Source organism: Cricetulus griseus (assembly GCF_003668045.3).
Source record: "Cricetulus griseus strain 17A/GY chromosome 1 unlocalized genomic scaffold, alternate assembly CriGri-PICRH-1.0 chr1_0, whole genome shotgun sequence".
NCBI classification, from domain to species: domain Eukaryota; kingdom Metazoa; phylum Chordata; class Mammalia; order Rodentia; family Cricetidae; genus Cricetulus; species Cricetulus griseus.
Genome location: NW_023276806.1, coordinates 208,275,075 through 208,288,459, shown reverse-complemented (window position 1 = coordinate 208,288,459; position 13,385 = coordinate 208,275,075). Strand labels below are relative to the sequence as shown.

General features: G+C 39.7%; 1 protein-coding gene across 1 annotated transcript in view; it reads left to right on the top strand.

The window, feature by feature from the left end:
- The window catches only part of Cftr (CF transmembrane conductance regulator), a 140,163-nt gene extending 137,788 nt beyond the window's left edge, over positions 1-2,375 (top strand). Inside the window, exons 26-28 of the mRNA XM_035451397.1 lie at positions 298-470; positions 1,048-1,153; positions 2,175-2,375. Of these exons, the coding sequence (XP_035307288.1) occupies positions 298-470; positions 1,048-1,153; positions 2,175-2,375 (480 nt within the window). The remainder of the gene's footprint in view (positions 1-297; positions 471-1,047; positions 1,154-2,174) is intronic.
- The last annotated feature ends 11,010 nt before the right edge of the window (positions 2,376-13,385 follow it).

Sequence of the window (13,385 nt, the reverse complement as noted above, 5' to 3'; positions counted from 1 at the left end):
TTCAGGAACAGGTATCATTGTGTGTCACTGTCTGATGGGGAACTTGGCACTTAGCATGTGTACACTGAATGACTCCTGAGTGAAGCATGGGGCCAAAAGGAATCCTCCAATCAGCTTAGGGCTACCACAATGTAAACAGACTTTTGCTTAATGGTACTAAGTGGGAGTTGGAAGTTGAGGATGATATTTAATCTGTGCGAAACTCGTGTGTATTTTTAGAATGTCAGCCTCTTGAGTAACTTCAGTCTTGTGGTATCTTGAGTGCCCCTTCTAAGCACAGTGTTTTTCTTTCTACAGGTTGGACTCAAATCCGTGATAGAGCAGTTTCCTGGGCAGCTCAACTTTACCCTCGTGGATGGAGGTTATGTACTAAGCCATGGCCACAAGCAGCTAATGGGCTTGGCTCGCTCTGTTCTCAGTAAGGCCAGGATTTTACTGCTTGATGAGCCCAGTGCCCATCTGGATCCCATGTGAGTCCCAGAAATCCTGTTAATATAATACTACAATAGGAGTAGAGTAATTGAATTTTACTTCATTGATACAAATCCCCATTCTGATACCATGCCTGCAAGTAGGGGCAACAAAAAAATTGTCCAGGAGAAAGTCACTATTGAACATGTACTTATTTTCTTCCATAACATCCCTGTTTCCTCTCCTGACTGGAGTCTGGAATTTCGTACAAACACTTCAACATCATCAACATATGATGAAATATTTACTTAGGTGTAAACACTCTGTTTCTTTCTGTATCTTTATCCATCTCTATATTTTTATTACAAATTCATTAATACTGCAGAATAAAGAACTGATGATGAATCTACATAAAATGTAGCTTCATTCTTCATGAAATTTCTTATAAACATTTGTCTCATTAATGTATGAAATACTTAGAATGTATCCCTTGTTAGAAAGATGACCATGGCTAATTCTGTATCAACATAATGGTAAAAGTATTTTTTAAGTAAAGAACTAAATCTATAGGACACTGTGCATATTGTCAAAGGTAAAGGCAAATTATACTTATGTGGTATTTTCTTGCTTTGCTAGAACCTACCAAATAATTCGAAAGGTTCTAAAACACACCTTCAGTGGTTGCACAGTAATCCTCTGTGAACACAGGATAGAAGCAATATTGGATTGTCAGCGATTTTTGGTGAGTCTTTTATACTTCTTCAGTGTCTCGTTCCTAATTTATTATTAACAATCTTACACATCAGTTACTATAAACTATAGTCATGTGTCCCTTCCTTCATACATATGCCACACATCTTCCAGCTCTCCTAGGTGTGGCTACATGTGTCCTTTTCCTTTGACTTGAGCTATAATGTGCTGCTGAAATTTAGCACACTCCCAGTGGTAGCATATTGCTAAATGGCATTGTAGACCAAGCATCTGTGCTTTCAGGTCTTTATTTGGGGGAACAAGTTATAAAATGTACTATTGAAAAAATACCTGTTTCTTTCAATAAACTAAACTCCCACTGGGGAAGATAAGGGATGGGCTTTACTGTCTGTGGTTTTAGTGCAATAGGAGAGAAGCCTGTTTAATTATCCTCATTACGTCTAGAAGTCAGGTTAGTGCCCTTGTCGGCCACCTTGTCATTTTCTTTGCCAACTGTTGTGGAGGTAAATGCTCTTCTTACCAAAGCGTTTTTACTCCTATTGTCATTACTCAGCTGCAAGTGACTATAGAGAAGATGCATCTCTTGTTCTGCTGGGGTCAAATTCAGGAACTGGGTAACGCTCTCTATGGCCTCAGACTTGCAAAACGTTAACATGCATTGCAGGCATTATAATCAGTTATGCCTAGCCAATTTGGAATTGTTAGGCCTCAGACTCGGTTTTGATGAAGTTCAAAGTTTATGGTATGGTTTATACAGCTCATCTTAAGAGTATATGAGAGATGGATCATGGATCATTCAGGTTTACAAACCTCTTTCAGTTGCCCTACAGTTCTCTGAAGGAGTGTAACACCTGGCATTAGATGACTTTTTGAAATTCCAATTGCTACTTTCAGAGCCATTCATAGATGTAAAAGTTAAGTAAAGTGTACATGGCTGTGAATTCTGCGTTTCCTTTGTATTTTTATTCTCCTTTGGGGCTAGGTCCGTTTCTGTTCCTGAGCTGGCTTGCTCTTCACTCTGTATGGGGTTTCACTAATGGCCTTTTCCCTAGGTCATTGAAGAGGGCACCGTGTGGCAGTACAACTCCCTGCAGGCGCTGCTGAGTGAGAAGAGTGTCTTCCAGCAGGCCATCAGTCCCTCGGAAAAGATGAAGCTCTTCCAGGGCCGCCACTCCACCAAGCAGAAGCCTCGATCACAGATCACTGCTCTCAAAGAGGAGACAGAAGAAGAAGTGCAGGAAACCCGTCTCTAGTGGCCAGGATGCTGGGGAAGCAGCTCAGTGGACCTGAGTCTATTCCCAGAATCCATGCAAAATGAAAAAGCCAGGCATGCCCTGTGCTTCTAACCCCAGGGCTGGGGACACAGGAACAGGTGGATCCTAGCAAGTGATCCTAGCCCACATAGACAGTTGCAGGCCAGGCACCTGAGAGACAGTGCCTGAAGATATCCTCTTGCCTCCACATGCAAGCACACATGAACACACATGCACATTAATAGCTGTATACAAAGAAAAACGAAGAAAAGGAGGAGGAAAAGGGAAAGATAAAAAGACAGACTCTAGAAAGCAGTGCAAATGATTGGAAAAGAATCATGCGGGATGTCTGTTCATGGACCCTGAGAAGGAGAACCCCACTATCTGTGCCTTTGAAAATAGGGTGAAGCCCCCATCTCTGCTTTTTAAGAGACTGTTTTGGAAGAGAAATCAAGAGCAATCCTATGGGTCTGGGCCACTGGCTTGCTAGTGGCGGCCAGATTGTTTGAAAGGCACTGCTTGACAATGGGCCACTTGTGTTTTGCAAGCCAAATTTTCCTGGAAACATTTGCCCCCCACTAGGAGCTGGAAAGGCAGTTATAAATGCCAGCCAGGTTAGTTGTTCAGCTTATTACTCATCTCTTCTGGTTAATTTGCATTATTGAAGAACCATACTCATAGTGTGTAGAGATAGGATGAAGCAATGAGAACTGGAAACTGGCTTATATAGCTCATATCCCATCTTTCTGCTATCCAAGATATTCAGACACATGGCTGTATTACCTGCTATACATTCTGTGTGTACCACTCCAAGCAGATGTTAAAATACTATGAAAGCCTGGGTGGTATTGAAAGATGCCCACTTGACATTTGGTGATCTAGTTACCAATTCCCAGATCTTGGGAATTAAGGTTAAGACCCTCCACTCATACTCCCACACATCTAAACATCCTTATAAACAATGCGTCCCTGACCTAGGAAAAGAACTGTTACAAGTCCATGAAGGGGCCAGAATCATTTCCATGATGTGGAAATTGACGCATTTATGTTGCCAGAAAGCAGCAGACCTTTAAGACTTCTAAAGTGAAGGAGACTTGCATCAGTGCATGCAGCACAGTGCCAGGTCCAGGAGTTCCCATGGAGACAGGTCATGGGCAGTGTGGGTAGATGCTGATGGAAATGTGCAGGGGGTGTTCATGTGCTCTCAGCTAGCTGTACCTACTTCATACCATCTCCACACAGTTACAGGAGCAACACGCTGACAAAGATTTAATCATGAATTAGTTTTGTATGCTCTATTTTATAATTTGTGATACAAATGAAATTTTCTCTGGGAGATATTTATTTTAGTAATAATGTTTCAAACTCATATATAGTAATGCTGTATTTTAAGAATGATTACATAATGAATTATATTTGTATAAAATAATCTTTTATATTTGACATGTTGAATTTTTATGGCACCGGCTATTTTTAAAAAGGGGCGTGAGGAGGACAAGTATGATAAGGACCAATGGGGTAAAGCATTGGGACTGATTCTTGTACACATCTATGTGCCTCTCAGACAACACGCGTTCCATTTTAATGCAGCTCTGAAGAAGATTGTACCAAAAGTCAAGATGGTCCAGTTATGGGCACATCAGCTTCTCAACTGCAAACTAAGCCTTAGAAGAATGTATTATATTTATTACTGTAATAGAATATCATGTATCAATAAAATTCTTTTATTTGTGTGAAACTCATCTTTTAGATGTGCTCATTAGGAACCCCTAACTCTAGTCGCTAAGCTTCATGGAACAAAAAATCAAAGAGATTATATCTAAAAGGAAAAATTTTGTCCCATGATCTCTTTGAGAATCCCAGTTGAATTAGAGCACAAATCATCAAGTTATCTCTTTAAATTTCAGTAAAATATTCATAGCATGTTTACCATATTTTATCATTTTAAACAATAGTTCAATGGAATTTTGTAAATCCACACAGCTGTGTAATTACCACCACTATTGATCTATTCATTTCTAGTTGAAGATTTTTTTCATCCTGAAAACAGTCCTTATCCATTAGACAGTAATGATTTTACCTCCATGAACCCATGAATTCCTCTTTTGACCTATGATTTTGAGTGAACCTTGTAGGAATGCAATCTCACTATTAGTCCCTTTGTATTTAGCTTCTTTTACTTAACATATTGTCTTGAAGACAGCCACATTATATCAATCATCTGAATTTTCTTCCTATTCAAGTTCCATGATAGGCATCATGTATAATTATATACATTATTCAATATATTAATATATGTTAATATATTTAATATTTTGCATAGTCATTCATCTACAAATGGACTCAAGTGAATTCTACATTTTTGATATGGTAAATACATCAGTGAACATGAGTCTACAAATATCTCTTCAAAACTTAGTAAACTTTGGGGTTTTTATATTAAATAGAGGCACAGAGAACATAAAAGTTTTACAAATAAATGTTTTTTTTTGTTTTTTCGTTTGTTTGTTTGTTTGTTTGTTTTTTACAACCAGTGAGTCTACCTTGACACATCATTATCCCCAGTGATAGTGGTTTATGTGTTGGCTAGTTGTTTGTCAACTTGATACAACCTTGAATTATCTGGGTAGGGGAACCTCAGTTGAGGAAATGCCTCCATCAGATTGCCTACAGACAAGTCTGTATTTCATTTTTGGGACTGATGATTGATGTGGGAAGGCCTAGCTCACTGTGAGTGGTGCTAGCTCTAGACAGGTGTCCCTGGATGGTATAAGAAGTCAGGCTGAGCAAGCCTTGGGTAACAAGCCGGTTAGCTGCTCCTCCGTAGCCTCTACTTCAGTTCCTGCCTTGACTTCCCTCAGTTAAGAACTATAAACAACAAGCTGAAGTAAACCCTTCCCTTCCCAAGTGGCTTTTAGTCAGTCTTTAACACAACAATAGAAACCTACCCGGGACAATTTACAACAGAGCTCATTCTATTTATTTATTTACTTTTTTTTAATTTTTTGTGTCTTTGACATCATGAAGCTGATCCCATCATTCATTTCCCTGTCCCTTCCTATTCACCCTCTGCCCTTGCAAACCACCCCCAAGATAAAATAAAATTTAAGAGGAAAATAAAAAATTTCATGATGGAAGCTGTAGTGTGACATGGTGAGTCACACAGTAAACCCTTTTGTCCATTTATCTTTATTTGCAAGTGTTTATTGCAAAGAGTCATTGGTCTGGTTCAGGGCCAACAGAGTTCATTCTCAATGGATACTGTTTGTGAGTTTTGACTAAGGTGTAATGAGATGTGTAGCATCACACAGCCTAGTTCCTTTGCCTCACAGTTTCCATGTCCTCACTCTTCTTCCCTCACTCCCTCCCAACTCTTGCCAATGGCTGGTGTTTCACTGCTTTAGAACTTGTGTCTTCCCTAGATAGGAAGCTGGAACTGTGTAGTATGTGGTCCTTTCATGCTGGCTTCTTTCACTTAGGAATAAGCAGTGTCTCTACATGTGATTTTACTGCTTGATGACTCATTGATTTTTGGATAACATACCACAGTTTATTCACCTACTGAAGGACTTCATGGTTCTTCTTGATTTGCTGTTATTCATTGTAATAGTCTTGAAATAAGCTGCTAAAACTGTAGGGAGAGAAAGATTGAGGGGGGGAGAAGACTAGGAGGAGAGGGGAGAAGAGCGAGACAGTGGGGAAGAAAAGGCAGATGGAGAAGAAGATGAGAGCTGAGAGGAGGCAAGGAGAGACGGGGGAGAGCAGAGACATGTCTAGACAAAAAAGCAAAGGCAGAAAGTATTGAGCTAAAGAGGACAATTGAGGAGACATTTGGGGTATAGCAAGAGGGGCCGTGGAATTACTGTGACATTAACAAAGCCATGGTTTCAAAGACTGACACTCACCTTAACACCTACCTTAATATTATTCAAGATCCCATGTCTCATTTTGTGTGGATAACTTTGTAATCTTTTAAAAAGGCGTGCTATCCCCCACCCCCACCCCCACCCCCCGTCCAAATTATAAAATGTCTAGGCTCTAAAAACACTTGGCATATCCCTGAAGAAGAGATGGGAATTCAGGGGAAGAAGCAGGGTGTGTTGATGACAAATTGGGCTACTCAAGGGCCTAATTGTAAGGATTCGGGTATTATGCTGTCCTAACCCTATCACCTGGCAGAATGTACTCAGGCAGTATCCTGGTCAGCTCAGAGTTCCATGACTGCTAGTCTGCAGGCAGGTACAAAGACCCCTTTAAAAGAATGGCCCCGCCCACTTACGCTCTGTTTCTGCTCTTTCCTGCCATTCCACCCGGGGGCAGACAGGACTTTTCTTGTCTCTCTCTTCTCTTCTTTCCTTTGTCTATGTCTCTGTGTCTCCTTATCACTTTTCTCTTTCCTTCCCAGCCCCCTTCCTTTTCTAATAAAACTTCTTGCTTAAACTTTGTCTGCTTGGCATGTTTGTCCCTCCACCTTGGTCACCCTTGCCTGCCATGGAATCCACCAAGGTCCCCCGAGTACACCAATAATCGAAGAATTGCTTAGAATGGGACTCGGGAATTGAACGACTTTAAATAAGTAGAGGGGTGAAAAGCAGCCAAGCTTCCATCAGGTTGGGAGATAAAACAAAAGCAGCAGGACAGTGGCAGCTATGGAATTTGGAAGCCAAACTTAAAGGCTGTAAAACACATTGAAAAATCCTAGTTGGTTTTGTTGCTGAGTGGCCTTCAGTCCTCAGTGCCTCAGTGGGTCTCAGTGTGTGCTCTCTGAGTACTTACATGAAGCTGGAATTCCTGGGTCCTAGCCAGACTGACAGAAATCAGGGACTTTGAAGGTGGGGACATGGTGTGTGCTCCCTCTCGAGTGTATCAGTGTGACCTCCAAATGCCAGAGGAGTAGGGAAGGTCAGCGAATGTGTGAGCCCATCAAGTCCTACCTTTGTCACTATCCTTCCCTCTGAAAAGTGTCTTTTATGTAACACTTTTTGCAAAGCAGGTAAGCCAACAATGTGTTCTCTCAAGTTTCTGAGAAAAGTTTGATTTCTTCATATTTGAAGACTTATTTCACAGAGTACAGAAAACGCTTTAAAATGTCACCTTGCTTCTTTTGCTGAAATGATTTCTGAGAAGTCCAGGCAACTCTTTCTTTGCTTCTGTATAGATGAGAGTTTCCCCCTCCTTTAGATTCTTTTATATATATCTTTCTGTGGTTTCTCTATGATATGCTTGTGTATTGGGTGGGGATTTTTTTTTTTTTTTTTTTTTTTTTTTTTTTTTTTTTTTTTTTTTTTTGGTTGTCAAGGTCTGTTTATTGAACTTAAGCAAGGAGGTTTTTTTTTTTTTTTTCTCTTTTTATTATTATTAATTCAAGTTAGGGAACAGGCTTGTTTCACATGTAATTCCCCTCTCCTCTCCCTCTCCCTCCCCTTACCCCCATTCCTTCTCCCCCACCTCCAACCTACCCCCCACCCCATCCACCCACCACTCCCCAGGCAGGGTAGGGCCCCCAACCGGGGCTCCACCAAGTGGGTGGGGATTTTTTTTAAACAGTGTTTACCCTGCTTCATGTTATCCAAGGTTCTTGGATCTGTGATTAGCTGTCTAACATGAATTTAAGGAAACTCCTTAATCATTATTAAACTTCAAACAGTCCTCTTTCTCCTCTTTTGAAATTCCTACTGTACATAAATTATTATTTTTAAAATTTGTCCCATAATTTTTTGCTATTTGCCTCTGGTTGCCTTTATGTTTTACTGCTTTTATTCCTTCTTATCTGTATTTTTCAGTTTTGAGATTTCTTTTAGCTAATCCTCAAGCTCAGAGATTTTCTCCTCAGTCATGCACACCATGTATACTTTTCCCCTCTACTTCCAAGGACTGGGATTACAGGCATGTGTGACTGGAATTGGTTTTGTGGTGCTGGGGCTCAAACCCAGGACTACTTCATGCCAAGCCATCACTGTGTCAACTAATCACATCCTTAGCCCCAATTCTTCATTTTCATTAGTAGGTTGCTTCAATTTTTGAGTTTGTTTGTTTTTAGCTTTTCTTTTTTATTCTCCTTTAGGATCCCATCTCTTAGCTTACACCATGCACCTATTCTCTGCATGTTGTCTACTCTGTCTGTGACAGCCACAACATATTAATATGAGTTTTCTTTAAATTTCTTGTGTGATAATTAACAGCACTCTTGCCATATTTAACCGTGGTTCTGATGTCTGAATCTTGTTCTAACTGTGCCCTTTCCTTTCTTAGCCTGGCTTCAAAGATTTTACTGAAAGGATGGCATGGTTTACCAGAAAAAGGATGTGTAGAGAACAGCCCTTCGGTAATGTGATGACCTTTGGAAGGGATATGCTTTCAGTTTTGTAACTAGGACTTAGTCTTTCATAAACCTGAGCCCCTAGCCTGGGAACTTCACCGGGATGTCTTAGATAGTTTGTTTTCCTTCTCTTGGAGGGAGGGGACCAGATGGGCTTTGCATTGTTTTTGTATTGTCATTCTTGTAGGTTGAAATCCGATAAGACCCCAGTAGGTTAGCTTCTGGTACAATGGTTTGTTCTGAGGAAAGGCCTTTTTAAGAACTAGGTAATGTTCTTGGTAGAAATTCCCTAGGTAGCCCCAGGAGAGCATGGGCTTCCTTTAATTCTGAGCTCTCTCTCTCTCTCTCTCTCTCTCTCTCTCTCTCTCTCTCTCTCTCTCTCTCTCTCCTCTCATAACTCTTCATGTTGTCCACCCAGAAACCCCTGCAATTCATCAATGATGCTTCAGGTTTTCCAACTGTGGCAGGCATTCTGTTTTGTGTTTTTCTGAGGTAAGTTGTGAATCTCTCTGTCCCCATCTGCCTTTCTAATTTTGGTAATGGTAGTTAAACTCATGACCTCCGTTTGTTGATCTCATTTGTATATTTTACAGTTTGTTCAGTTGTTAGGATGGTGTGATAACTTAGAAGCTCAGTAGGTGCTGAGCCGGAATTGGAAGCCCTTTTAGGTTGTCTACTTCTCTAATTAAGAATTTGGCCAGCTAGTTGGAGTCAAATAGGAATGACATCCCTCACATTGATATTGAATTTGGGGGTCACAATTTGTGCCCCAAGTCAGATATAGCCTCATTGGGAAGAGGGGAAAAGAGACCCAGAAAACCCCCAAGTCCATCTTTGGATTCTGAAGTGATATTAAAGATTAAATAGAGGTCAACAATATACACATTTAAGCAGTCCTGTCAAGGCGTGGGCCCACCCTCCACAGACCCCTCCTTGTCTAAGTTTCAGCCTGTAAGATCCTCTAACAAGTTGTTAGAACTGTGTGAAATCTCTTGCTGGGAGACAAATTCTCCTTTTGTTGATTCCCTTTCCTTTTCCTAGCATGAGATTCCTGGGGAAATTCCCATTTCTCTAGAGTGCATTGTTTCAATACTCTGGTAAAGTCATATGAAGAGACACAATGTCTCTTTATAATATTTCATTTATGCCAGGCCAGTTCCAACACCAGGTTTATGTCTTCATTCTCTTCATTTTCAGTAAAACTTTAATTGTATTTTAACTTGCTATTTTTTATCCATTTCTGCTTTCTCTCCCCAAGTGTTGTTTCAGGTTGACTTCCTCACTAACAGATGCACATTTTCTTGAATTTTTTTTTTTTAACATGGGAAGTTTTATTGGGGAAGGAAAGGGGGTGGGGGAAGGGAAAGGAGTGAGGGGAGAGAAAAAGAGAGAGAGAGAGACAGAAAGCGGCAGAGGAGAGGCAAAAAGGACAGCCATTTCCTGACTTTCCTTCTCAGCCCATTCACCTCACCCCCATTATGAGGGGCAGGGAAAGAACTTGAAACTGATACATTGCTTTCAGTGACCAGGGGCATTCCAGGGTTGGGAAATTGCTACCTATTGGAGTGAAAGACTAATAAAACCCCCAAAGTAAATATTTTAATAGTTGGCTAGAAAAGATCCTCAAATAATATGTTGAAGACAATTTAGAATGAGGTTTCCTAAGAGCTCCGTCTGAAAACCTGTTTGACCTGTTAAGGTAAGTATGGATAGTTGCAACTCCTTACAAAAAGCTACAATGGAAAAACCTATAAATATAAGAGAGAGATTTGGGCTTGAGAACTCGGAATCCATGGGTTGCACAAGTCAAGCAGCTCTCAGTGTGAGGAACTTGAGCCCAGAGCCATTGTCTCTGATAGAGAGCACGGTGTTGATGTCTGGGTTCTAGTGTAAGTATTTCTTAGCAAAGATTAAGGCTTATCATTCACTTATTACAGGGAATCTTTATTTGCTTTTAACTCCCTTTTCTCTATTTGTTACGTGGTATCCTGTGTTTAAAATGTGCATTGTGCTGTGTTAAATGAGATTTTTTTTTGCTTTAGTGAATATGCTAATATTAATCTTTTCATTTAGCAAAATAAAGCAATGCAGCAATAATTCTAAATGTTGTTCTGAGTCAAAAGTTTACATCCATGTCAAATACATCTTCCTTTGATAAAACTGTGAAATTTGTGCAAAAAGTGCAGCTCTACTTACAAGAACTGTACCCTGCTGGAGATTTGGCTCAATTATTAAAGACAGACAATTACCCGGAGGCATACATGCCAACCACAGAAGTGCATCTTGTGCATTGGAATGAAGCCTGAATAGCTATGGGGGTTATAATTTGCCCTTTGTGTTCTTTGTCACTGACATAGGACCTAGAATGAATGTTTTTTAATTATCACATTCTAGATATGTTGATAAATGGAACCAAAACTGAATTGTATTTTGATTGATACCTGCAAAAAGAAGTTTTTAAAATGAAATAAAACATGTGTCTTGGAATCAGCCTATGAAATTAAAGAAATAACTTTTATTGTAATATAAATAACTATCTTGTTTTATTAAAGAACCAATACTTTTTTCCATATCATCTCTCAAATATCCCTTAAGTCCAACTGTCTCTTCTCACATTCTGTAATATAAGGAAATATATCTTTTTTTATCAAAATAAAGAACCAGTGCGTGTAGCCACAACTCATTTAGCCTAACTTCTGTAAACTAACTAAAAGCAAGACTGTTTTTTTCCAGACATCTCTGTTCTTTTTGTTGTTTTTGGAGGGGCAGGTACCAGCAGCTTATTAATATACTGTAAGCATGTTACATAGGCAAATTTATAATCATATACAATCCATGTATAGAAAGTAAATTCCCTCAATTTCTTTCTCCATGAAGGTAGAAGGTCTGAGTCATGAGAGAAATCTCCTTAAAGCAAGTCCAAGATGTTTCTTCTGTTTTTTTTTTTTACATAGTATTGACAATTAAAGCTTTTATTCCTTGAAAAATTTGAATATATGCAAGAGTAGACAGACTGTAATAAGGTTCACATTCTTTCACAGAGCCTTAGCGTTATCAGTGCTCAATCAATGTTTTCTCATAGCCACTCTTTATTTTATTTTGAGAAAAAAATCTAGAGCCATAGTAACAGCTGTAATGAATTTAACGGCAGAATGAAGGTACCTTGGCAGGTTGGAGCCAAGGGGCGCCACAAAGTCACACCATGCAATAGAGCTCATGGGAGGTTTATCAGCAGGTGGTGTTGAGGCAGCCTCTGAGCTAGTGAGAGAACAGGGTGAGAAGGGCTTGCTTTTCATAGACGGATACAGCACACATGCATAGGGAGAGTACTGTACCCAGAGGCAGCAGTAAGGTTCCTCCTGATGGCGTGTCCTGCTAGGTCCCCACGGCAGTGTAAATGCCTGGATGCTAACATTAGCTGAATGTGTTTCAAGGCATTCTTTCTGACTTTTAAAAACCATAGCCACATTAACACCACCATGAAACAAAAGTCTTTAGTGTTCTTAAATACTCACACACTGTATAAATGTCAGAGTATAGGTAATCGTTACTTTTCACAGGACTTATAAAAGTGACTGTGCAAGATAAATAATTGATGAGAAAATATTTTGTTGTTCTATGATCTTTGAAACTGTTAGGCATTTGCTTAACATTGCTGCTTTATTCACTATAGCAAAGAGTTGGAATCAACCTGGCTGCCCATCAACAGATAAACAGATAAAGTTTGATGTGAAAACACGTGTATACATAATAGAATACTACTCAGCTCTAAGGAACTATTCAGCTAAAAGCTTGCCAGAAAATAGATAGATTTGGAATGTAAAATGTTAAATGAGTTCACATAATCTCAGAAAAGAAAAAAAATGCATGTTCTCTTGTGTGACTGCTATCTAGTCAATAATGTATGCGCTTACACACACACACACACACACACACACACACACACACACACAATGTAAATTGTAGTTACATTAGTTGTTTTTTGTTTTGTTTTCTCTTTGCTCTTTGGGGCTTACCACCTAGCTCTCAAATAAATACCAAAGACTTATTCTGGCTTATGAATGCCTGGCCTTAGCTTGGCTTATTTCTAGCCAGATTTTAACTTAAATGATCCCATCTATCTTTCTCCTCTGGGCTTTTACCTTTCTCTATTCTATATACCTTTCTTTCCTTCTTACTCCATTGCCGGGTGTGTGGCTGGGTAGTGGACCCCTGGCATACTCCTCTCCTCCTCCTTTTCTCATTCTTATTTATTCTTTCCACCTGCCAGCCCCACCAGTTTCTCCTGCCTAGCTATTGACCATTCAGCTCTTTATTAGACCAGGTGTTTAGGCAAGCAAGGCAACACAGCTTCACAGTTAAACAAATGCAACATAAAAGAATGCAACACACCTTTGCATCATTAAGCAAATATTCCACAGCATAAAAGAATATAACACATCTTTAACTAATATTCCACTATAGTAAAAAAAATGTACATGTGAATATATTATAACACGAGGAAAAAGAGAACAAGAAAGCCTAAATATAAGGGGCTGGAGATGACCATAGGTACAGAAAGTGATAGCTAACTCAGTGTACCCGTTACTAGTCCTAACCTAAGGCACAGGAAATCCTGCCACAGAGACACTACCAAATGGACAAAACTAAAATGGTAGTTCTGAGAGTGGCCTTGGGCCCTTGACATCAGG